This window comes from Biomphalaria glabrata, chromosome 6 (genome assembly GCF_947242115.1).
Source record: "Biomphalaria glabrata chromosome 6, xgBioGlab47.1, whole genome shotgun sequence".
NCBI lineage: Eukaryota > Metazoa > Mollusca > Gastropoda > Planorbidae > Biomphalaria > Biomphalaria glabrata.
Genome location: NC_074716.1, coordinates 45,156,341 through 45,183,807, shown reverse-complemented (window position 1 = coordinate 45,183,807; position 27,467 = coordinate 45,156,341). Strand labels below are relative to the sequence as shown.

The window sequence follows — 27,467 nt, the reverse complement described above, 5'->3', positions numbered from 1 at the left end:
AGGTTAACATGGGGTCCACTCGCTGCAGTAACCCTGTCTCTAATCTCATCTCAGTTTGTCATAAGAATGTCTTTACTACACTAAAAAATTCTAAATATACTACTTAGCCTACTATGCTGTATTGTTAGCCATGGCTAAATATAATTCAGTCAATTGGCTACATTTGCTGTAAATGCAAACAGCTTAAAAGAAATCTAAACCAACATGTAGATTTAAATGACTGGAGCATATATATTTATAAAGTAAAATGTTTGAGATGGTATTGTTACACATTTTTTTTTGTTCTTGAAAATTTAAAGCTTAAAACATACAAATTCATAGTTTGGTAAATTTTAATAAGTAAAATATTATTTTTTACAGAAATAGTAATAAAGAGTATAAAATAACATTTCCCAGTCCTACTTACCACTCAAATCTAAACATGACTTATTTCCCCTTTACATATTACCTCGTAGAGGCCGATATGAAAGCAAGTATAGATTATTGCTGTGTTTCCAAATATTTTTTTTTTCCTTTACTGAACACATCGCACATTCTGAATATTTAGTGCAACACTTTGCTTACTTTTTTTTTAGAAAAATTAATTCACGTGGTGGCCTACTAGTTAATTATTCCTGTAGTTCTTGGAACTTTCATTCAGGCCTCTCGGAACACTAGAGTTCCGCGGAATATGGTTTGAGAATTATTTAATTATAGAACAGCTTTGTTTGCATTAGTAGACAAAATGTAGACCCAAAACATTTATTTTATCGGTTGTTAATATAAATCAAATGTATCTCAAATTTAACATCAAAGTTTAATTCCTCAAGTAGAAATCATAAAGCGTTTAAACACTCATTACAAACTCAAAATAAAATTTAAATTTTATAATCGATTCACAAAAGTATTTAACATGAAGCTTAAGTCATAGCTGCTGAAAGACCTCGCTTATTACTTTCCCTTGTATTTTCTATCATCTCTCACTTTAGCTCGTCTAACAGAGAAGAGGGAACGAGAATATTCTATTAGAAAGATTTTTGCTTATTTATAACTAAACATTTAGCCATTTTTAGTTCTAGGGGACATTTACTGTTGTTTCTCGAAATGTAGGCATTTTGTTTATGGTTTATAAAAATATCCTTAACCTTGACCTTAGACTTACTTAAACTTACATCCTCCCCACCGTTGGGAGGCAAGCTGTCTCCACAAAGATCTGTCAGTTGCAATGTCTGAAGCCTCCTCACACCTGGTGTCCACTGCTCTGAGGTCCTCCATGAAAGTGTGGTGACAGGTTATACGATGACGTCCCTGTTTGCGCTCTCCTCGTATTGACGTCTATGTCATTGCAACTCTTTATGCGTAATACATTGTGTCGGAGGACCTAGGCGCTTATAATTGAGTAAAAGACCTACCTGTTTTAAATAGATGATAAAATTATACCTTATTATAATATGAGTTTTTCTTAATGTTTGACATGCATTCATCAGACATGTTGAGATCTTTCTTTCAGCTTCGGACTGCGCCGTCGGGGTGGAAGGAACCAGCATCAGGCTCCTGTGTAAGGTCACGTCCAGCGTGCACAGGCTGATCACGTGGCAAGTGGACCAGGGTGGCCGTTACGTGGACGTGACGACGTGTCACATGAACGGGGTGTGTACGACCAACTCCCAGGCCTATTACTCTTTCCTGACCGGAACCAACTGCACTGTCCACATCAAATCCCTCAACCGGAACTCCTCGTCCTGGAGGTGTGTTTGGGATGATGTGCACTATGGGCCGCCTTGCAATATTACCGTTTATGGTACGTAACCATTCATTATTGATGCACTCTGCAGGTTCTCTACTTAGAATAGTCCTGCGCTTCCCAAAGTGGAGTACGTGTACCCCCCATAGGTACAGACGGACTTTGGAGGGGGTACGCTTGCACCTCATTAACTATGTAGATTTTTTAAAATACCCATTCATTATGTTCTGTTAATAAATTAAAAGTGTCGTGGGCGGGGGTGGGGGCGAGGGGTACTCATAATTACAAAAATTATAAAAGGGTACACATAGGTCAAAGGTTTGGGAAACACTGAAATAGACTAACCATTCAGGGCTGTAATTACCTATGGGCAACATAAGCTTTAACTTAGAACCCACTATTGCTTGGGGCCAGAGGCGTAGTGAGCGAACTGTTCGCCAGGGATGTGTACTTTATTGAATCCCCCCCCCGCCCCATTTACCATGAACATTACATAGATATATAGGCTTATTAATACAAAAATATATTTCATAATATATTATATATATACATAACTTTAGAAAGTATTACCTAAATAAAATATCTTCCTACAATAATTTTCTGGGGCCTCTCTGCATGTGGCGTTCCCTGAGGGTAACACCCGGGGCACCCTTGCACAGCCCTCACTACGCCACAGCTTGTGACCTCTCAAAACAATAGTTCAATGAGAAATGACCTTATGTTGATTACAAATAGCCCATATTTCAAATGGCTAAGGGCCTTAACAAGTATAAATCCGGACCAGGAACCATTACTAAAGTTTTGAGAGACAGAAGAACTGTAATTAGGGTTTGGTCTTTTCCTTATGTCCCTCAACCCATTGCACCATATCACACCATAAGTCTGACTCTTTCTAAAGCTGTTGACATAACAAAGAACTATTCTCCCCTCCCCCTACACCATTCCCTTGCCAAGTATGTACAGCCCCCGAGTGTCTTTTTAAAAGAATTCAAAAATAACTTACAATGTAAACAGTTGAAAGGAAAGTAAGCAATGTAAATAAATAAAGAGGTGGATTGTTGACATTGACTACACTAACTCAGCCTAGCACAAAAATGGTTGTTTTTTTATGAGAGGCCGTAAAGGCCGTAACAAACAATTTAATTTTTTATTTATTTAGAAACATTTTTTCTTTATTTTGGAAATAAAAGAAATCGAGAAATTGTTTTTCTTCAGAAAGTGCACAATTAGACTGTAAGCAAGTTGATCTGCTAAATACACTACCCCTTAATTTTGTTTGCACATATGAAACTCGAAATATATCATAATATATAATAATAATATATATCAAACTGTCAGCTTGTCTGGTACAAACTTTAAACATGTTATTTTTCCCACCTCCCAAATTCTCGAAATAAAGTAGAACTAGATGCTATTCCTACATATTCTATATCAAGACATGAATCAATCAAAATACTAGCCATTTAATTAATTACTTAGTAGTAATTAATAAATTTGGTTTAAAAATAAGGAAATAAATTGTACAGTATTGAGTGATATGATTGTAAATATAGAGTTAGCCCTTTTCCCTTATATAAGCTTTCTTTTAAATATTTTTTTTTTATATTCTGTTCTTATCATAGATACAGACAGCACCCTTACATTGCTCTCACTGTAATCTTACAACCCCTCCCTAAAAACAAACAACATTAATTCATATATTTGTCTATGTCTTTAGCGTGTGGGTGCAATAGATATATTCACTTTATTAAAACAATAATGTTTGAAACAAAATCAGGAAACATTGCTTTTGCTTCTTTGTTCACCACCTTAGTGCCCCCAAGAAAGCCAACCTGTGACGCGCCTGTATTTACTGACTCCAACACTGCCGTGTCAATAACATGTCGGACCGAGAAGACATTCCCAGCAGCAGTGTGTCAATTCTTTCAATATGTAAGTCTGTTGTGTTGTTGTTGTTGTTTTGTAATTACCAGTCGACATTTTAAGTTACAAAATTGGAAAGAAAAATAACACATGTGGTCATCGCCATTACAATATATATATATATATATTTATGATTGCGCTCTCTTTCGTAGCCAAAAGTAAACATTTTTTCATTTCCTTCAAAGAGAAATAAGGATGTGGCTTCCGCGATGAAAATTAATGGACCTCATTCACCAATCGTAAACAAACAACATTTTGTCACGTGGTTCTCTATATCTTCTATACAGATTACGCAATCCATAAAGTCTGTCACGTGATACGTAATTTTCATTGTTTTATCAATATTGTCACAAGGCTAAATGTTGTTTCTTTACGATTGGTGAATGAGGTCCATTAATATAGGGAGATGCAAGCTTGTTCAGCCTCAATGTCTCGATCTTAGCTTCGAAAAAAAATCCAGTTAGAGAATCAGACCACAATACGACCACAGGTCACTGTTCAAGTCTACTATGACGGTTGATCTCAGTGTGACACTCACTATATGAATATATACTTAAACGGGAAGGCTTCTGATATTTAAAAATTAATATAAACTCTACAATTTCACAACTAATTGTACTGCAAAATATTGTTATGACTTTGCCATGCGCACCGCCATCCAAGATAGTGCAGAAAGAAGGTGCGCACTATCTGTGACTAAACAAGTCGGATGTTGACATTAGGAGAGAAACGGATTTCCGCCCAAGTAGAGAGCCAATATGGAGTTGCTGTGCTCAAGGCAGATGCGCCTTTGTTTGTCATGTCTCAGTGTAAATAAACGGCCATGTCTCGTTGAGTTGCCTCCCTTCAGTTATTACAATATGAAACAGTTTGTCTCCATTATTTATCTCCATGACTCACAAGTTATCATTAAACCTGGCCATTCACATGCCATGAAGATTAAAAGATTAAAAGAAAATGCTAATAATAATGACAATAACTGACAACTGACATTATCTTCGATGACCAGAACATTACTAGAGAGAATCTTATTACCTGTCCCAAGGAGGTGCTAGTGTAGGTTATATCCTGTAATGATGGTGTGGATACAACTCATTATGTTTCCCGTGGACAAATATCTAATTAACAGAAAATGGCTACTCTTTTATATTTTCTGCGATAAAAAATATAACTTAATAATTGTGATGTAAAAAATCTTACTATACTTTTTTCTTAAAAAAAAAAAAATCAAAGTTAAAGTAACTCATTACAATGTTTATTGAATAGTCATTGTCAACTACACTTCCAATGATGAGGGCAGTAACTGTTAATTAATGGTTTTTTTCTAACAATTTTCTCAAGGGGTATTTCATCTCACTCTGTCTGTCCGTCTGTCTGGGCTGAATCTTCCACATGTTTTTTTCACATTCTTGAGTCTAGTTGAAACTTTGTACAATTATTCTGTCTCGATGGCAACACACGAATCAATAGAAAAAAATAACCAATTAGTAAAATGGGTGGTAATCAATTAATTTTCTTTTACACAGAAAAGTACTTAGCTAAGGGGAGATAAACCTTGCAATTCTAAGAGATATAACAGAGTTTGAACGATGTTCTCCCTTCACTTAGTATAAGCTTTGTTTGTTTTTAAAGTGTTTTTTTATTTTATTTTGCTAGTTACTATTTCTCTTTGTCAACTAGACGCCATCAGGGGCGCTGAATAACACTCGTGTGTTGCACAAACATGGGCCCTCGCCCTCCAGCCCACAAGACTTCAGCACAGAGTGCTCGTTTGTCTCCGACCTGTTGCCCTTGGGTCAGCCAGTGACCATGACCTTGGGGGTAGGGATGTTCTCACAGCCAAACACGCCCATCGTTCAAGCTCGGAATATAACATTAGATCTATGTGAGTAGTTTAAGTATTAATCTAATATATAAAGCAAAATGTAAGGTGTATGCAATGTATGTATACATGTCCCGAAAACAAATTAAAGCCGTTTGACCAATATTGATAAAATTTGGCATGAATGTTCCTTATATCACGGCGAAGATTCTAGTGTATGTTAAAAAAGCCCTATAAATAAAATAAAATACCTAAATGTATCTCTATTGAAGAACAAAACTTTTTAGAAATCGGTAAGCCCGCTTTTACAATTTTTTTTATTTGGCTATAAAAATGTCAGCTAAACGGGTAAACCCTATTTTCATTGCCTTCTTTCATTTCCATCTGAAAATTAACAATTGTAAAGGGAACATGTTTGAAATAGACCTAAATCTAATGCACTACATCAGCGATACACAAACCAATATCTTGATAGTTGGTATATATGTGTCACTCTATCTAATAATTACATCAGCCAATAGACACTCACGCACAAAAACACTCCAAAACAACGTCACTATTAGAATTCACAACAATAACAACATTTATTTCCACGAGTAACAATTTTAATTTAAACGTATTCCTAACCAGGATTTCCGAGAGATTGAGAAACACACTTTAAAACTGTCACACAAATTTTGCTTTCACCTCTACGTGCAGATTTCCCGGTGCCCGAAATGGACTCGGATTGCCCGAGAGATTATGTCATGTCAGGATCAACAGCCACCTGCACCTGCAGACTGTCTAACCCTGGCTCCCCTCCCGGACAAGCTTATTGGATCTCGACCAACGACGAAAAATTCGTGACTTTCTCTAAGATGAACGGCTCAAGTCAGTTGGACTTCTCCTTTAACTCTTCAGGTAATGAATAATATCAGTCACATTAAATCAGAGGCGTAGTGAGCAAAACATTCCCCTGGGCGCCCCCCCCCCCCGTTTTTCCATGAATATCATATAGAAATATAGGCTGCGCTTGGCACCCCCATGAGAGTGGCACAAAGGGCATCGTGTATCCCTTACCCCCCCCCCCCCCCACTACGTCTCTGCATTAAATCAAGGCGTGAATATTCTGCTGGCGGTTGTCCTGAAAGCAGATTTCTAAAATATTGTCGACACGCTACAAGCCTTTAAAGGGCGTAACGGTCGAGCGATACGGCGCCTAGTTTCTGAACCGTGTTGCACCGAGTTCGAATCCAGGTATAAAATGGGAATTTGAACTTTTGAGATTTGAGGACACCCCATTTTCAATACATCTCTAATGTGTGCCTGACATTTGCTAGGGATGTAGAGGCTGTTGGTTTTCGTGCTGGCCACATGACATCCTCGTTAACCGTCAGACATAGAAACAGATGACCTTTACGTTATAATAATAATAATAATGAACATCTGCTGTACTGGGATAGGCCTATCCCGACCGACAAAACGGTAGATTTCAATCGCCCGGATCTGCTGTTCATCGATAAAAAAGAAAAAACCGCTACCATTATCGATATCGCCGTACCACTGTCTCATAATTTAAGAAAAACTGAGATAGAAAAACAAAGAAAATATGGAAACCTAGGCTTGGAGATTAAGCGTCTATGGAAATTGTCCAAAATAACAATATACACAATGTTATATCAACCGAGGGGATAATAACAACTGACCTCACAGACACCTTCAAGGCCCTTAACATTCCTAGGAACATCCTCGTTGCCTGTCAGAGGGCGGTACTGTTGCAGACCTGCCACATCACCAGAAAATTCCTCAGTGGAAACTGTTAAAGGGACTATGATTAATTTTGTTTCTCTTTAGCGAAACTCGACCATGGCAGCGCCAGAGAATGACTACTCGTTCATTTCTAACATAATAATAATAATAATAAACTTTAATTTGTCTCTTAATTTATAGAGAATGAGCTTTTATTTAAATTATATCAGAGTATTATCTGACTCTAATAGCCTAAAAAGCCTGATAGGCATACCTTTACTTTGTTATAAAACTGTAAAGTAATTTTATAAAGGATTTGGCTTTGGTGTTAACTCATAGAAAAGTATTGATAGATATCCAATGACTCTCAGAGAGCGAAACATTGTGAAGATGATATAAAGGCGCAAGGCGTTATGACTGTCTCACAATCTACATTATTGATTATACTGTTGTAACTCTCGGCTAGGCACTCAACGAATAGGCATGCAACTCAACACAGTTTAACAGGAAATAAATAGTTGTGTTTATTCACTAGGACAAACACATAACATCCTTCAGTTTCCTCAGAGTCTTACTACTAAGTATACCAGTCCTTTGCTACTTAACCCGAATGTGGGCCAACGACAGCCTTCCCCGCTTCGCTCCAGGTCCCTACTACAACCTTCAGGCAGCACAAAAGTTGGCCTCTTAGTTTCCCAAACATTCAGACTTTTCACAGTTCCTGATGCACTGTTCTTCTCTCCATTCTAGCGTCTTCCTGTTTACGTTCACTAGTGCGCTAGTGCGCACCTCAAGCACTGGTGCAAGGCAGGGTTGCAACACTACCCCCACCTTAGTCTTTTCGTCCCGAAAAGAAACATGTTCACGGTTGGTCAGTGCAGGTGGAGGTCGGTCAGTGGGCGTCACAGATTGAATGGAGCACTGGTGCAAGGCAGGGTTTCAACAATACATTACGCTTCATCAATGAAACCATTCGTATTCTTTGACTAACAAAGAAAGAAAAGTCCTGGAATCATTAACCAGTTCTGTAGAATCATTCACATTATCTATCACATATACAAAATGTTTATGTATGCAGGCAGCTTACTACCTCATCTGTAACGAATGCTCGTTGTTTATCAAAAGTAGAAAAAAAGTAGAAAAAAGAAACAATAAAGCAAGCCACACACCACATGCTAAATGATAAGGCGCAGTAAGATGCCGTCATCATTGTTACAGATCATCATCCCGAATATGAGAAAGAGAAAAATGTCTAACCATCTGAACAGACACCTTGGTGTTGTTGATAAATGGCTGTTTATGCGGATCTCAGTAGCTAATGAATACAAGTAATATGGCAAGCCTTTAAGGCCATTATTCAAGATAAAATTGTTTTCATCTAATTATGTTTATTATGTAAGATGATTGGAAGTTACATTTTAGTGTAATTTACATAAAAGCTCATTCTCTATAACTTCAGAGACAAATTAAAGTTTGAAAGCAATGGTCGACAACTGAGGCTCTACCACACAAAAACAACAACAACGTAGCACTTGGTAGAATTTTGTATTTATTTTATTGTTTTACCATTGGGCGACCGGGTCGAAGACAGCGCGAGGGAGATGCGATTCCTGCGTGAGTTATTGTCCGTATTGTCTCTACTTATTACTCTAGCTATGAATTGATGAGAAGTACTCCTCAATGCACCAACGCGTGAAGTAGATATATATAGCGAATGCTGTAACTGAAAGCTATGAAAAAGCATCAATATTTTATTTAACGAATAGTTACCTAGATAAGACATATTAGTAAATGTAAGCTCAACATTGTACTATGATTCTAATTAATTTCATAAAATATCTCAATTAAAGCAGAGCTTATGTTTAAAATAAACTCTATGAATCATCCTTAATTAATACTGTCATTTGTATAATTTAGCTCTTTTTGGATGGCGAGTTTGGCTGCCACTGGATTAGAGTAATAATATTTTTAAGAAATTTATATTTTTATGTTTGAATAAAGAAATGATTACAATGTGATTTTATTTATATATAACATTTATATTTCTGTAACAGGTAAAATTGTCCTTGATTATAATTGTTTATATTTTATACTACTATATTATATTATACAATATTATATTATATTATATTATATTATTTTATATTATATTATATTATATTATATTATATTATATTATATTATATTATATTATATTATATTATATTGTCTTAGAAAGTGTATGGTTAGGCGCTGTGTAGGTCAACATAATAATGTGGTAGGTTCTGTGCAGGTCAACATAATTCTGTGCAGGTCAACATAATGACGTTGTAGGTTCTGTGTAGGTCAACATAATGACGTTGTAGGTTCTGTGCAGGTCAACATAATGACGTGGTAGGTTCTGTGTAGGTCAACATAATGACGTTGTAGGTTCTGTGCAGGTCAACATAATAATGTGGTAGGTTCTGTGTAGGTCAACATAATGACGTTGTAGATTCTGTGTAGGTCAACATAATAATGTGGTAGGTTCTGTGTAGGTCAACATAATAATGTGGTAGGTTCTGTGTAGGTCAACATAATGACGTTGTAGATTCTGTGTAGGTCAACATAATGACGTTGTAGGTTCTGTGCAGGTCAACATAATGACGTTGTAGGTTCTGTGCAGGTCAACATAATGACGTGGTAGGTTCTGTGTAGGTCAACATAATGGCGTTGTAGATTCTGTGTAGGTCAACATAATGACGTGGTAGGTTCTGTGTAGGTCAACATAATAACGTGGTAGATTCTGTGTAGGTCAACATAATGACGTTGTAGGTTCTGTGCAGGTCAACATAATGACGTGGTAGGTTCTGTGTAGGTCAACATAATGACGTTGTAGGTTCTGTGCAGGTCAACATAATAATGTGGTAGGTTCTGTGTAGGTCAACATAATGACGTTGTAGATTCTGTGTAGGTCAACATAATGACGTTGTAGGTTCTGTGCAGGTCAACATAATGACGTGGTAGGTTCTGTGTAGGTCAACATAATGACGTTGTAGGTTCTGTGTAGGTCAACATAATAATGTGGTAGGTTCTGTGTAGGTCAACATAATAATGTGGTAGGTTCTGTGTAGGTCAACATAATGACGTTGTAGATTCTGTGTAGGTCAACATAATGACGTTGTAGGTTCTGTGCAGGTCAACATAATGACGTTGTAGGTTCTGTGCAGGTCAACATAATGACGTGGTAGGTTCTGTGTAGGTCAACATAATGGCGTTGTAGATTCTGTGTAGGTCAACATAATGACGTGGTAGGTTCTGTGTAGGTCAACATAATAACGTGGTAGATTCTGTGTAGGTCAACATAATGACGTTGTAGGTTCTGTGCAGGTCAACATAATGGCGTGGTAGGTTCTGTATAGGTCAACATAATGACATTGTAGGTTCTGTGTAGGTCAACATAATGACGTGGTAGGTTCTGTGTAGGTCAACATAATAACGTGGTAGGTTCTGTGTAGGTCAACATAATGATGTTGTAGGTTCTGTGTAGGTCAACATAATGACGTTGTAGGCTCTGTGCAGGTCAACATAATGACGTGGTAGGTGCAGTGCAGGTTAACTTACGTGGTAGATTCTGTGCAGTCAACTTACTAACATGGTAGATTCTTACATGAATGCGGTCATAGTTTTTTTTTTTATAAAGTTTTCATTGAATTGTATTCCTTTCATAAATCGACCTACTCATGGCAGGAAAAAAAGCTGAATGTCTTCCAGCTACTATGCCTAAGGCGGATCTTTAAAATAAGATGGCAAGATAAAATAGCCAATGTGGAACTGCTACGAAGAGCAGGGTGACATCCGCTGTTTTATCAGCAGCAGACGCCTTGGTTGGCTTGGCCACGTTCGTAGAATGCCAGTAGGTTGACTTTTACAAGACATTCTGTTTGGTGATATAATAGAAGGCAGGAGAGCCGCTGGTCGCCCACTTTTACGGTATAAGGATGTATAGCTAACGCGACATGAAGCTCTTCAAAATCGACAATAGCAGCTGGGAAGAGGTGGCACTGAATAGATCCACATGGAGAGAGAGCATAAAGGAAAGGTAACGGATTGCAGATGTCATACACAACAAAAGCAGAAAGAAGGGTGAAAATGCAACGGCGCCTGGTGTTTATATATGCCCAACCTGCGATCGCAGCTGTGTATCAATGATTGGCCTCTTTAGTCACACAAGATGCTGCGAAGGGAAAAGACAGTCTCTTGAAACGTACAATGCCACAGACATAAATCAATGTAACAATGTAAAGAGGCCTTGCGTTACATTGATTAGTGTATTAAGTAAACAGAAAAAAATGTGTTTCTTTCAAAGGTCTTGTACATGCTCGCATTCAGACTTATTTCTAAATGTATAATTTATGACTCATCTTCCTCCGCCACACCGTACACACACGCTGAGACACACACACACCATGACACACACACACACGCTGAGACACACACACACTGACACACACTCACGCTGACACACACACACTGAGACATACACATCATGACACACACACACTGACACACACTCACGCTGAGACACAAACACCATGACACACACACACACACGCTCACACATACACACACAAACTCACAATTCCACTTAATAGTAGCGGCCCTAAAATATATTGTAACAAAGCCACTATATAAGAGTTCAACAAAGGACTTATTTCAACATGTGATATTTAGAATGCTTTAAACTTTTTTTTTATTTGGACATGTTTTGAACTTTGGCCTGAACAGTTCTGAGTCCTGTATATTACTGCTACGCTGTATCAACCCTCGGACAGGCACCTCCACAGAACACCTTAATATATGAGCCCAAGTTTGCTTGTGAGTACTGAAACACGTTTCTAGGTTTCTAGGTATCTAAGTTTCTAGGTATCTGGGTTTCTAGGTTTCTGTTTGTTTGTATCACAACGGAAAATTGTACTTATCTTTAATTTCTTGATAACTTTAAAAAAAATAGAGCCAAATCACTTTTTTAACCTAGTGTTGTTGTTTTTTTTAAGTACTTTCAATGTGTTTATCAAATATGCGTATGTTAACCTGCACTCTTGTGTGCGTTTGTCCCATTATGTAATACAAGAGATATGTTTTGCTTGAGTAATCAGTTTGGAACTTATCCCTTTTAACAATTAAAATGTATAATTTATTTCATCCCACCACAAATGCGCTGCGCTGTCCGATGTTCGGGAAGTGAAAACGAGGCCAATACATCTGAAGTATTTTATTTTTTTAAATTTAGGATACCCCGAATGGTAGCGAATGTTTTTATTCTAACCTACGACCCTAAGAAAAAAAATATAAAATCAAAGTTTCACCACCGTTTGTCAAACGATTTTGATATATATAATGAACATAGTCCTACATACACCTAACATTGGATGTTATATATTAGATATATGTTTCAGTCCAATTAAGATTGAAATAGATATATTTTGATATAAATCACTCAGCGCCGTATTTAGATTTAAAAAGGCTCTAAGTCGTTTGAGATATGGGTCTCTTTTGGATCCCTTTATAAGTCCAGAAACTATATGTCAGCGCAAATGTCTCTTTTTGGCTTTAAACTATAGTGTGTGTTGCCTGTATAGGTATATCCGTCCTTAACCCTATATCGCGCTATGTTGCAAATCTGCTACAAACCCAAAAAAAGTCGAATAATTTATTTATTTATTATTATTTTTTAATATTTTTTCGGTACTTTAAAGCGAATTGAATTTGTAGACACTTCTTTCTCTCTCTTTTCTCTCATAGTAGAACGCAATACAATATTGTTACGTATTTCTGAATCTTCTGGCTAGATGTATAAGTTGGCACACAAATAAAAACACTGCAAAGAACTTGACTACTCAACTTTCAGTTTCATATAACTTTAATGACTATTAACCCTAACAATTCGTCAATGTAACATGTAGTGTAGAAGACTGTACAATATCTGTCAGTTTACAGTTAGCTATACTTCGTTGCAATTCATCTCTTGTCAACTTGCATCGAGCCGTATTCCACAGAACAGACCAACGACACACTTCCCAGTGTCGCTCCAGGTCTCCTAAAGCTGAACCAAGTCGCACTCAAGTCTACCGAATCAGAGCCGCACACGTCTTACATCGACTGTATCGACTGTAACGGCTCAAGTCCACTGTAGTTCGCTGTATAGACTTTAACGACAGTAGTCCACTCCAGTTAACTCTACCCTAGTTAACTTGCATCGAGTCGTACACATTTCTCTTCCACAGAGCCGCACACGTCTTACATAGTCTGTATCGACTGTAACGGCTCACTCACGACTCCATACGACTGACTTTCACATTAACTTTCTGGCTTATATAGAGTCCCTAATCGCTTCTCCAAAGTTGCACAAACACTCCTAGTATCCTCTGGAATAACATGTCAGGAAACGTCACATCCTGTCTTTATTTATACACGTAGATTCCAGAAAACACTCGCTGCAGTGTCATCAAGTCGGGGTCACACGTAGTGACCTTTATCTGTCACTGTTCATTAGTAACTGTCCCCCTACTTAGATCTGTTCGTCCCCTGGAACAACACGTGTGGACACGTCACATCCTGTCTTTGTTTGTACATGTAGATTCCAGGGAACACTAGCTGCTGTGTCATCTCGCCGGGGTCATACGTTGACCTCTACCTATCACTGTTCATTTGTAACACTGCCCCCTTCTTAGATCTGTTCGTCCCGAACAGATTCTACTTCATCACGATACTGATGAAATCGATCGACGATCAAGTAGGAAGCTTTGGTGGTTGCCCCCTTCTCAGAGATGTTCTTTCAATCTGGCAGTTGTCCATCTTCTTTCCATAGAAGAATGGGAGCCAAATCTTCATTTTTCAGCAGTTCCTCACAAATGTTTTCATCAATCTTGGTATGGAAATATCGACCTTCAGATGACGACATTGGGCACTCTTGTCGAGAAAATTCATCAGCATTCTAACGAGTTCGTGCTTCACTGGCTGAGTTTTACATTTTCAAGCATCTTTTTACAGATGGGTTAGGGCTTTTTCCAGAGCTTCTTCAGAGATGACCAGGTTCATTACAGTACAGCAATATTCACATGTTCTTCTTACAACAGCAACTGACTTTGGGTTTGTAAGATGCCTGTTGGGTTGATCTTCTTGTACAGTTCTGTCACAGATGGTTACTCACTACAGTTCTGACATCTTAAAGTACTTCTTTTCTGTCCTTCTTGCTTCTGACTTAATTAGCGTTCTTCTAAAACCTCTGTTATACTTCATCAACCTATTCTCACGAGGAATGTTCTTAGATTATTCATTAGTGGCTTCACACTTTCAACTGATTCGTAAGGCTTTCTTCTTTGGTCTGATGGTTCCGGACAGAATCTTTCTAAAAACATGGGCTGTGGAGTTTCATCAGTGCAGGTGGGGGTCTATCAGTGGGAGAAGTGGTGGGCTTGTTTTCTAACAATATGGGTTATGGAGTTTCATAAATGCAGGTGGGGGTCTATCAGTGGGAGAAGGGGTGGGTTTGTATCTTGATCTTGTTGGAGCCATCCACGTTGCACTCTGCATATGTCGCTTTCTCCGCCTCCTCAATTTGATATTTCTTTGGTTGCGTTGATGTCGTTGTCTTGCTTTCCTGTCGATCAATGCTGATGGCAGCGACTTAGCACATAGGAAGGCATTGTATTTCATAGCTGTAGTCATCAAGACTGTTGATCTAACAAGTTGCTTCAGCATTATTCTTCGATGGGTGCTTTGCGAATGAGCTGCAAGTCCACTTGAAGGCAAGTTGTCAAACACGTCATCACCTTCATCCGAGTCTGGAGGACTCGACTGTGGGGCAGGTTGATAACATTCAACGTGCAAAGGTCCCTCAACTTTAGCATCAGTTTCTATTGTAATTCCTTGACTATCACCAGGGCTTCTCACGCCTACCTTGATAGCTGTACAAGCTTCTGTTAAGTCTAGAGCTTGTTGGTGTATTTCTTGGCATTCACAGTCTTCTTGCATAGCTACGTACGTACAGTTCTTGTCAAACGCATGGGTGCAATAATCCAGCTTCGAGTTCCTCTCGTAGACACTGGCAGATAGAAGACAGAAGTCTTTAAGGCCCACAGCAACAGGCTTGGACGCAGACCCAACGTTGTCTTGTTCTGTCTGGCTGGTTGAGGTACTCATATCGGGTATATCTCTAGCAAAATCTTCGGTTGAACTATAGGTCTCTTCTCTTGTTTCTTCAACTGTCTCATTCAGCTTCTCGTTGAAATAGTAACAGCTACCGTCTCTTTTCAATTCTTGTGGGCCACATTCGTTTGGGTTACTATCACAGTCACTGACTGCACAACCATCACCAGCATCCCTATCGTAATTGTCTGTTTCGCCACATCCTTGGTTGGACAATTGTTCGTTGTTCATCAGTGGTGTAGCTCTTTCATCTGTCGACTCAATCTGATAATGTTGGGTGTTCAGCAGCTCGTTAATCATGATTCTAGTTTGATCTTTTATCGTATCTGTTTGTTCTTCAGTCTTGTTGGGCGTGGTAGCTATTTGTTCATTCTCATTCATGACTTTGATCAACTGGTTAAATGAAAAAAATCTAGTGTTGATTTCTGATTCTACCATCTTAATGCTCTCTTTCACTGAGTTTATTTTGTATTGCAAAGTTCTCAGGAGCTCCGTCATATTAGGTTTGATTTCAAATTGGCAAATGTCCGGATTCTCATCTTCCTCCAACAGAGCTTGTCTGAGACGTGCTGTTAGCGTTTTCTTATTTCCGTTAAGCTGTAGACCTCTTTCTCGAAGCTCTTGTCTAAGTTCTTTCATGTCAAGTTCAATGAGAAGTTTGATGGAATACATTCTAGCCAGAAAGATCCCACTTCTGACACCAATTGTTACGTATTTCTGAATCTTCTGGCTAGATGTATAAGTTGGCACACAAATAAAAACACTGCAAAGAACTTGACTACTCAACTTTCAGTTTCATATAACTTTAATGACTATTAACCCTAACAATTCGTCAATGTAACATGTAGTGTAGAAGACTGTACAATATCTGTCAGTTTACAGTTAGCTATACTTCGTTGCAATTCATCTCTTGTCAACTTGCATCGAGCCGTATTCCACAGAACAGACCAACGACACACTTCCCAGTGTCGCTCCAGGTCTCCTAAAGCTGAACCAAGTCGCACTCAAGTCTACCGAATCAGAGCCGCACACGTCTTACATCGACTGTATCGACTGTAACGGCTCAAGTCCACTGTAGTTCGCTGTATAGACTTTAACGACAGTAGTCCACTCCAGTTAACTCTACCCTAGTTAACTTGCATCGAGTCGTACACATTTCTCTTCCACAGAGCCGCACACGTCTTACATAGTCTGTATCGACTGTAACGGCTCACTCACGACTCCATACGACTGACTTTCACATTAACTTTCTGGCTTATATAGAGTCCCTAATCGCTTCTCCAAAGTTGCACAAACACTCCTAGTATCCTCTGGAATAACATGTCAGGAAACGTTACATCCTGTCTTTATTTATACACGTAGATTCCAGAAAACACTCGCTGCAGTGTCATCAAGTCGGGGTCACACGTAGTGACCTTTATCTGTCACTGTTCATTAGTAACTGTCCCCCTACTTAGATCTGTTCGTCCCCTGGAACAACACGTGTGGACACGTCACATCCTGTCTTTGTTTGTACATGTAGATTCCAGGGAACACTAGCTGCTGTGTCATCTCGCCGGGGTCATACGTTGACCTCTACCTATCACTGTTCATTTGTAACACTATGTATAATTTTGCGATTAATTTTTTTTTAAGTGTGCTCAATTTTGTTTATTTTGGACTGACACAACAGGTAAGATTCTTTTCATTCTCATTTAATACTAAAGTGAAAAATCATTGTAAAAAATATTTCTATAATGTAATGATGTTCTATTAGTATTAGCTATACTATAGAATAAAAAATTAGCATTGTTTATATCAAAATTCAAAGTAAGTAATGATTTTCAATTTGAATTTGTAAGCATTTGAAATGAATCTTAGAATCTTATCTTTATCTTATCTTGATTTTGAAGAACTGTTGTAAATAAAATCTAGATCTAGACTCTAGCTACATGGCGCACAAGACAAGTGGATCATATTTTTCAATACATTAGATTCAATAGTTGATAAAAGTAGATGTACGTTTTTCATTTAGAAACGTTATATTTTATTATCTACAAGACTAGATATATACATTATTTGAGTACATTTACTGATTTAGCTTTAAAATGTACTTAAAAATGGTCTTAGATTTAGATCATTTCCCTGTACATTCTAGATCTAGAATCTATATCTATAGTAGTATAAGTATAATAATAGAGAAGAGATCTATAAGATCTAGAATCTAGATTTTTTTTAGAGAATCTATAATGATATTGGTGATAATCTAGACATAAATAATAAATTTCATGATTTCAAAATATAGGCCTTATAGATCTAATCAATATTTTACATTTTTAATTTCAGATCTAAAGATTGTCAATAGGTTCTCTGAATCCCAGTCAAGCTTCTATAGAGGAATCCTGAGCGTGAGAAGACTGCGAGCCCTCAAGTTGCATCGAAGATGCAGATTTTAAAGTTTACGAAGACCACTCAGGTAAAGATAAAATATTGAATTATTGAATAAAGAATATATATATACAACATATTTCAACATTTATGAAAATTTAATAATTAATTTCATTGACATTAATTTTTTTTAAATATTTTTATTGTAGGTAACTTCAAATGAATCTTTTGCTGATGGAGATGAGCCATTAGCACCTACCTATGGATAAAAGATATCTTTTGGAGAGAGAACACAGACATAGAAACAAAAACAACCAAATCCTGGCTGCCTGGTCATGTTATGTTCTTTGGAGGGCCATTGCGATGGTGCGAGTTCGAACCACCCCAACAATATCCTCTGTCGACCTGCTGGAAGTTTGAGCTTGCTGGAATAATAATTTCTGAAAAAACATCAGAACTCAGCTCATAAAAGAGATTTGTTTCACATTCAAAATCAACCAGGCCAGTAAGATCTTCTATTGATTATTTAAGGGACTTTTTAATTTAAAAAATATTTTTATCGTGCAGGCGGATTCATCGGTGATGCCATATCTACATCCAACAAGTGTAAGGCATATACCAGGCTTTACTGGGTTGGTATCTGGCCTCTCAAAACTCTTTCCTGTGCTGTATAATATAATGAAGCCATGGATACTCTGTTCATCAAATTTATTGTGGCCTGTGGTACACATTTTGGAAATTCATATTGCCCTATATCTATGTCACCGCCACTGGATACATACATTGATCAAACCAGCATCAAAAAAAGTTTGGACATATCTGAAAATTATTAAAACTATGTAACTCTGGTGTGTACACTTGATGCTCTACATCCAGTTATTATTATCCCTTGACTTCATGTATCAACAGAAATTTCAAACAATATCCAACACTTTGTGACAGTCGAGGCCGAGGCTAATTGTTAAGAGGTTAAAAGGAGACCTCATTAAAAGCTATACATTTGTGTGTACGTATTAAAATAGAGAATGATACTGTTATATGTTTTTCCAAGAGATTTAATATTATATTTCATTATTCTAACAAGTTTTGTGTCTCTATGGTTGTTTGGTTTCTAAAAGAAATATATATATTTTTCTATAAATTGTAAAATAATATTTTGAAATACAATTTTCATTAATTATTGGAATAATAATTATTTTTTTCATTTAGTACATTACTTGTAACATTTAAAAAAGTATTAAATCTATCACAATGATGATATTTATATAACTGATCATGTCCAAATATCTTTTTATAAATGTTACATAAAAGGTGAATTTGTAAAAATAGATTTTTTTTTCATTATTTTGTACAAAATGTATACTTCTGCTGATTTTATTGTCACTAAATAAATATCTTTGAATATAATCCATATAATACGTTTTAAAATATGTTTTGTACTGTTTTAAATGGTATGTTACATTTTTACAACAATGGAAAAATTTACCCATTTGTGCTCTATGTTGCAAATTTGCTACGAAGCTACAAAGTCAAAATTAAAATTTTTTCTCGAAAAAAGTGGTACCGTACTATATATCTTGTAGACCCCATAGGATGACATTAATCATAAAAAAATTTTTTTTTTAAAGACCTATTTCATAATGTTCGCAATAGAGGGTTAAAAACCAACAACTGACCTATATAACCTTTTCAGATGGACCAAGCACAGTATTTCTGGATGCAATAACCAGCCCGGATGTCCAGTTTACAAACACAACGTCCGTTCTGCTCAGATGCAATGTGTCCAGGGATCAAGTTCTGCCAGGCGTGGTCTTCAGTTTTGACAGTGCCAACAGACAGTTTCCCAACTGGCCCTATCACTCGGATGGGTCTTATTACACGTCCAGTTTAATCTATAGTCCAGAAACACCTGGGTCATTCAATGTCACATGCACTGTCCGTAATGTGAAGTTTCATTCAATGGCCACGCAGAATTCAACCAGGATACAAGCTTTTGGTAAGATTGCCCTTAAGTTTTAGATCTATGTATTTACACAGATATAATGTTATGTTAATAATAAACTATCAAAGGCAGAGTTTCTATGGAACAACGAGATAGACCTATTAACTATTTCACCCTAAGGTCAATGTTAGTCAACAATCACAAAGAGGAGTGGCTTAACCAATGGGCATCAGGAAACACAGGCAGAGCCATGTACAAAAAATGACCATGCCTAACAAACTGCACAGTATTAACTTCCTCCCCAGCAAAGAGCAATCAACAATCTTCCAAGTAAGAACAGGACGCACATCTCTATTAAATTACCATCTTAACAAAATAAATTCCACACAACTCCCACTTTGTAGACACTGTACCTTATAAAACTGTAAACCATATCCCTTTTTAATGCCCCTTCCTAATCCACCTTAGACAGACCCTACTACCACTACAGCCCAACATAACCAACACCCTGTACAGCAGTGCTGAACAACTGAAGAGAACAGCACACTATTTTTCCTTGGCACAGTCTGCAAAAGAGCTGACAGCTCAGCAGCAAAAAGAAGAAGTGTTACAATAATTTATTTTTAATTTATTTACAATCTTGTCACGTTTTAAAATGTATATTTCACAATTAATAATAATAATAATATCTAACAGAACTCCAAATTTTAGAAAAAAGAAATAGAGTATATTTAATCTCATTTTCCTTTTTAAAAAATTATTAGTCATATTTAATAAAAAAACAAAAACATTTTGAGTTTTTATTGTCAGTAAAAACGAAAAAAAACAAAAAAAAAACAGTTTGGTGTATTTGGTTTAGAAAATAATTACTAGCTTGTCGACCTCACTATTGAAAACTCTAGTTTGACAATCTATATAATTTTTCAAAGAAAGCAGTATTGTCTTTGTAAGAAAATTAACAAATGTGCATCAGTTAAACTGTTGACCATAGTAGTTAACACTGTAGAATTTCTTAGACAGGGACACATGTTTTATGTCATACGCTTGGACTATTTCGTAGAAGGCTCCTTCTTCCCTAGTGTCATTATAACATTAAAATGGGCTGCCTGAATCAGTCAGGCAGGCCTAATAATTTGTATAGTTCAAGTCTTTAATTAAAATACATGGCTTGATTAACACATGGAAGTAGTTATCTTCTCTTTAAAAGGTTAAAAGTTATAAGATAATGTCCATATAACACTAATTTCAGCTTTTAAATATTCTTGAAAGTGATTGAGGAATGCTTTACGGCACTAACTCTAACTTCTGTTTTATGGTATATAAAGTTAGTAAAGTTTCCCTTTCAGACCTTTCAATCTATGGGGCACGTGATTTAAAGGTCAAAGGAGAACTGTTTCTATGGCCAACGGTTAACGATGCGCACCAAGGACCCCAGGTATGGAATCAAAGCGCTTAACCACTCAAGCATCCGGCCCCCACTTTATGGTATAATGAAGAAAATAATTTTGAATACTCTAGCCCTTTACGGAGTATCTGAGTGTTTTATAGAATCATACATAAAAGATATATATGCTTTTAAATAGTACCATGAATTACTATTGAAAATAAATTCCCTTATAAGCAGTTGTCTTGATATCTTTCCTCAAATAAGAAGACCATGTCTTCAAAAATCACAAGTTATTTGTTCAATATTTTGTTTTCTTTTCGTTTAAGGTGGATACGCCACTGTTCAGCTAGACATCCCAGGACGCCTGGATGTAGATCTATGCACTAGGACCCTGATGCCACTGACATGTACAGTGTCAGTGAGTCAGGCCTATCCCTGGACCACCAGCTTCTTGATCATCAACAACGAGGAACACGTGTCGAGGACGTCCCATGAGCGAGAGTACACCCACAGCCTCAATTACAACTTTGTGCCTTCGTCACCTGGAAGGTTTGAGTTCAGGTGTAGGGTCCAGAACAACTACACTTCTGCTTTGCTGGCAGAGGAGATTAAAATAGTGACTGTTGCAGGTTTGTAGAATCTTCTCTTGATATATTTCTTTTTTTTTTTGCTTCTTAGATTAAATCTAAATCAAGACTTGTATACTTAGTGTGGTGGTTTCTTCTAAAGACACATTCCTTATTCCATATTCTAGGACAAATTCGTATAACTGCTTTTTCTACTCTAGTGCCTGAATCAGGAAGGAAAACCAAATATTTAGCAGAGTTTAAGTCTCTAATTAACATGAAAAGTCTAGATTTTCAAGACGCCCTGAGTCCACCCAACTCTAATGGGTACCTGACTTTAGTTGGGGAAAGTAAAGACGGTTGGTCGTTGTGCTGACCACATGATATTCTGCTCGTTAACCATTGGCCATAGAAACAGATGACCTTAACATCATCTGTCTGAAAGGGAAACTTTTAAAGTTCTAGTACAACGGTAACTCTTTTCTTGTTTGAAAGCGAAACATTACATTTTTTCAATTAACTATATAAGCAGTTTAGTCATAAAAAATACACCATATTTTACAACTGTTCACTATTGATTGTAAAAAAATTCAAGCCTACTATATATATCTTCACACCATAAAGAAGTATAATCAAACTCCTTTTTTTTTTTTTTTTTAAATTATGATATAGAAAATAATTGAAAAGTCAGTTAAATGTTTACTGTTATGCAAGCTGTTTAAATTTTAAATGAAGTAATTAGTATGTATGTAAGTCAAATATAATTAAAAACAACTATCAATAGCAGTGTTTCACAATATAGCATTCGATTAAAATGTGCAGTTATCTATACTAGAAAGCAGAAAGTAAGGCGTATGTATGTATGCTCCTTATAAAAATCAAAACCATTTGACCAATCTTGATCAAACTTGACATAAATGTTCCTAGGGTACTTGCTGTGATTGTTGTGAACTCCTAGCCTATGACTTTGACATGGATACATTACGTATGCAATACTTCAAGAAACACCAGGGATGCATTAGAAATAAGAATTATTTAATAAAGAAATAGGAATAAATTATAACTGTAGATAACGCCAACAAAAGCTGAATTCCTAAATATACATTAACTATCAAACTGCCTTATAATGGCTCCTACTATGCTATCACAAAACTCCGGTCCCCTGTCAACAATAACAAAACTTCAAGCGCTGTCACTCTGTCCCAACCAATGGACCAATGAAATTATGGTTAAAAAATAAATAAACATAGAATTCTTTACGTCTTACAACCAAGGTTCTATGACGTACCGTTTACAATATTATATACAAAACATAATCACCACAGTACTAACTGGAAACGTCACGTATGTATAGTAGCCCTAAAACAAACTTAGGACCAACAAAAAAAAAGTTGCCCAACTCTATAAAAGTATTACTATTTCATGGATCTAGGCTATGTTTACCATGTTAACATGAGACAAAATGGAAAGAATCTAGAATCTAATTTTTAAAACTACAATTTGCACAGATAGTTTTTTACTTTGATACATGAAAGTATAAAATATAGTCTATTGATTTCATTATTTGATAAAACCTTCGAATTTGTGTTTCAAAAGCATTTTTACATAAAGTCGTTCCTATCTGGGAAATTAGAAGTCCTGACGTACTTTATAATCCTATTTATTTAACAAATCGGGTAAACCTGTTTAATTGTAGGCCTACTTTCTATTTCATTCATCTTGCGCTTCCTTCATTTTTAATAGATATGCATGTATCGGCTTAATGGGTAAACCCATTTTCGCAAAACTTTTTTTTTTCGTGTCGAAAGAGAAAAACTTGAAACGAACTTAACATTAGTTTGACATATATATAAATCCAACCCACTAAATTAGAAATACACAATCTAAGGCCAGCAGGCCACAGATAATGTCCTGCTAGTATAACACTATATCTAAAAGCATGAAAAGTTACCTCCTTGAGGACTCGAATGAAAGTGTAGTGGTATTACAAAAACATCAGTTAGATAATATTCAATAACATCAGGTAGGCCAGGTATACATTTAAACATATCGCTATAGTAATCAATTCATTTTATAAATCTGAATATTAACAATTAAATAATAACATTAATAAATCTCCGTATCCTGTCATCAGTTGGACTAACAGTACAATAGTATCGACAATACTTTCGATACGTACACGTCTCTCCTTTTTTTTTGTATTGGTTGAGATGTCATTGTGGTTGTTGATAGTTTGTAGTTAATAACTTTTAATATACTGCTGAAAATATTCAACCTGCTTTTTTACCTTAAAGAGCGGACCACTTCAAGGAACTATTGTGAATTTGTGTTTCCAATCAAAGTCTCTTTGTAACCTTGTTGGTTTTTGTTTTTTTTCTATGTTGTATCTAGTGACCAACGTCTTTGAAACGTGTACAGCCCCAGGCCTATATATTGTTATGTATCACTGATCTTATCATTAAATTCAAGCCTAGAATATTTTCATGTTAAACGTTATTTGTAGGAGATTTCTTTAAAGTTACTTTATAGTTGCATTTTAAAATAAATATTAGTTTTGAATACGTTAAAATGGATATGTGTCTGCATTGAATGCGTAACGATGGGTCGTCATAATGTTGCCAAGTTAGAACCCTGTACGCCGTTATGCGGCCCGGAAAAAAATTAAGGCTATTTTATGAGCTACTTTAAATCTGCATTCTATCTCACATAGGTAAAGATAACTAAGTCCAACATATGGCTTGCAATTGTAGCTTAATTAAACAGATTCGTCAGCATGTATAGTCAATTATCCAGGATATCTAAAACACTCTTAGCTTTCTTGTGAAAAGTTTCAAGAATTAACATCAAGGAAAAATTGGTCTTGCTACAGATGAACATTACCTTTGCGTGTATAGTGTAAACCTAAACCATCAATGTCTATAAATCTACATGTGAACATGGTTTCTTCTCCCGTTTCCCGATACCGGATCATATTAAAACTTTGCACAAATCATTCATTGTACCTGACTAGATATGAGTCAATAAAAAGGATTAACCCATTAGTTAATTAGTTATTGGTAATTATTTTGTTTGATATCGAAATAAGGGAAACAAATGCTACTTAATGGGAGATGTTGATGTATAAATGGATTTAATCCCCTTATTATATTTTGACCCACTTTTAGCGGTTATTTTCCTTTCATAAGCTTTGTGTGTATATATATATATATAATATGCTTGTTAGTAGTACGGTCACTAGATAGAGGAGTAAATCACAAGGCATTCAGATGTCAAAGCTGCAATGACACGTGACAAAAAGTACTCTGTTTTTACCTTCTGGCGAAACCGTTTTATGTGCAAGGGACCAAAGCCAACAAGATGCATATATGCAAGTGTAATAAATCTTGAACCAAGGGACATAACAATTTTATATATATTTTTATTAAAATATTTTTTATCATATGAAGTTTAAAATAAACTTTATTTGGCACTAGCTATAAAATATAATGCATTTAAAATGGCCATTGCGATAATCGTATTCACAAAATCGTCCTTTATTACATGAATGATTATATGCATTAATTGATATAGTGATGAGTTGTATAACACATTTTTAAACCACATCTAAATATGTAAAATGCTCCAGTAATTTCTCTTTATAATAGGAGGAAAATAAATAGTGCACACACATGTTGATTAACATATCCAAAGTTTATCACCTACTGAAAACTGGATTGAATTGCAAAGCTGCTCCTATTGAGACACAGCTCTCCAGAAGGGTACTACCACATAAACAGTCACTTGAACTTTACCTAAGAAAATTTTGTGCTAATATATCCAAAGCCAAATGGTCAAATGCAAGCCCTGGTCATGACAAGTCAAGTCGACCTAGGGTTAAAGGGTGTGGGTAAAGCAACCATTCCCACCAGAAATATTGAAGCAGTTAGAACTAAGTTTAGGCGTGGCGGATGAGTGGTTAAGCCTTCCGAATCTAAAGTCTTGGGTTCGAATCTCGGTAAAGAGTGGGATTTTGAATTTCGGGATTTTCAGGTCGCCCCTGAGTCCACCCAACCAGAATGGGTACATGACTTTAGTTTGGGAAAGTAAAGGTAGTTGGCCCCTTTTGCTTGCCACATGACATCCTGTTAGTTAACCGTTGGCTGAATAAACTGATGACATTAACATCATCAGCCCAATTGATCGCAAGGTCTGAAAGGGGAATTTTCTTTTTACTTTTAATAAAATATTATTTTTGAAATGGATATCTTGGTCATGTGGTATGCGTTCCACACTCTTGTCAATATAGTCCTGCGTTCAAATCCCTTACCCCTCCCTCTCTTATCGCCCTAGAGAATGTCTAGGCTATGACGCAACTCTTCAGGAGGAGTATTTGAAATTCAATTTAAGTGAACTTACGAATGCATAAATATGACTTGTAAATTGTATTAATGAGTAATAAGCATATTCTTGCTATTGCCAGAAGGAACCTGTGGTATCAACTCTATCGTATTTGGTCTTGCCATTGGTCTTGGCTGTTCCATCTTTCTTCTCTTGCTTGTCATTATCATCTTCGTCATATGGAGGCGGCGCTTGAAGACTTCCCAGAAACAGGAGAACCAGGCAGTGTACTTCACTGTAGGTGACAGCAAAGTCAAGTGTATTGTCCGAACAAACAATAAAACTGGTGAGGTTTTCATTTCTACATTTGTTTTTTTTAATATCTCTATTCATTTCACTCCTTCATGGAGGATGGACGCTGATCTCGAATACTGCTCTAGCGATTTTTTGTTAAAGAAATTAAACAGTTGATGTATATCGCTGAGAAAATAATTAGTAGCTCGTTGGCCTCTAGCTAGTTTGACCGTTTTAAGTTTTCAAAGTAAAAAATAAATGAAAATTTGGCTAGAGACTTTCAAATCTATCTAGGTCTTGAGCCAACATGGCGTAGTCGGTCGTATTACCGCAATTATGCGATAACAGTAGATTTAAAGTTGCTTCAATTATATTGAAGTTTATAAGCGTTGCTTATATTGTTACGTAAATCTAATATAGATAACGTATAGATCTAAAAGTAAATCTAGACTAGATCCCAGGAGTTCTAAATAAGATCTTTAGGTCTAGTGTTAGACCTTTTTGTACATAGTAATAAATAATGACGTAAAAATGTTCTTCCCGCTGGCCAATTCAGATAATACGGACTTTAAACTTTAAGGCAAACAAGATGCTGACTGATGTCATGGGTTCAATCCCAAGTTGAATCAAATATTTTTTTTTAATTAATATTTTTAAAAATATTTTAAAAGATTTAAAGTTTACCGATGGGAGTATTGCCTCTTTAAAAAGTATATTTTTAGCTGCCCCCGAAAGGGGAATAGACGCTATTAGTTGAGTGTGGTTTAATAGTCTCCAGTGTTTGTTACTACTAATAATGCATGTTTCATAAAAATACACATTTTTATAACTATTCATTATTAATAGTAACAAACACTGGAGGAGGCTATGAAGTAAGCGAGACATAAATTCACCAGATTTGGAACACATTTATGCAAAAGATTTTAGATCTTGTGTCAAACATTTTTTTTTTGTGTGCAAATGTGTTGTTAAGTTAAATAAGTTCAGTCATAATAGCTCTATATTCACAAAAAATGTTTACTTATTTTTTAAGGAGAAAAAATCTATTTAATATGCATACAAGTGGAACATACTTTAAAACAGCATTTAATAAGTAGTGTTTTTTTATGTTATTGTGTAAACTATAGCACAATCAAATACCAGAACTTATTAGGCAATAGCTAAAAGAATATTTTTTTTTCCTACGGAAATGTTTTTTTTCTTCAGGCTTTGAATAAGAGATTGACCTT

The 27,467-nt window shown here is 36.2% G+C and overlaps 1 protein-coding gene and 1 long non-coding RNA gene across 3 annotated transcripts in view; both read left to right on the top strand.

Moving 5' to 3' along the window:
* LOC106057540 (uncharacterized) overlaps positions 1 to 27,467 on the top strand; it is a 31,805-nt gene that overhangs the window by 1,401 nt on the left and 2,937 nt on the right. The window contains exons 2-9 of the mRNA XM_056032976.1: positions 1,490 to 1,780; positions 3,537 to 3,655; positions 5,327 to 5,531; positions 6,168 to 6,368; positions 11,943 to 12,032; positions 19,426 to 19,728; positions 21,388 to 21,690; positions 26,087 to 26,290. Coding sequence (XP_055888951.1) covers positions 1,490 to 1,780; positions 3,537 to 3,655; positions 5,327 to 5,531; positions 6,168 to 6,368; positions 11,943 to 12,032; positions 19,426 to 19,728; positions 21,388 to 21,690; positions 26,087 to 26,290 — 1,716 coding nt within the window. The remainder of the gene's footprint in view (positions 1 to 1,489; positions 1,781 to 3,536; positions 3,656 to 5,326; positions 5,532 to 6,167; positions 6,369 to 11,942; positions 12,033 to 19,425; positions 19,729 to 21,387; positions 21,691 to 26,086; positions 26,291 to 27,467) is intronic.
* Positions 16,964 to 18,233, top strand: LOC129926806 (uncharacterized). 2 transcript variants are annotated; one of them, XR_008778546.1, is made up of 3 exons: positions 16,964 to 17,037; positions 17,691 to 17,820; positions 17,942 to 18,233. It is a non-coding gene; the product is annotated as an uncharacterized LOC129926806 (long non-coding RNA). The 2 variants fall into 2 exon arrangements; XR_008778545.1 differs by lacking the exon at positions 16,964 to 17,037 and adding an exon at positions 17,230 to 17,362.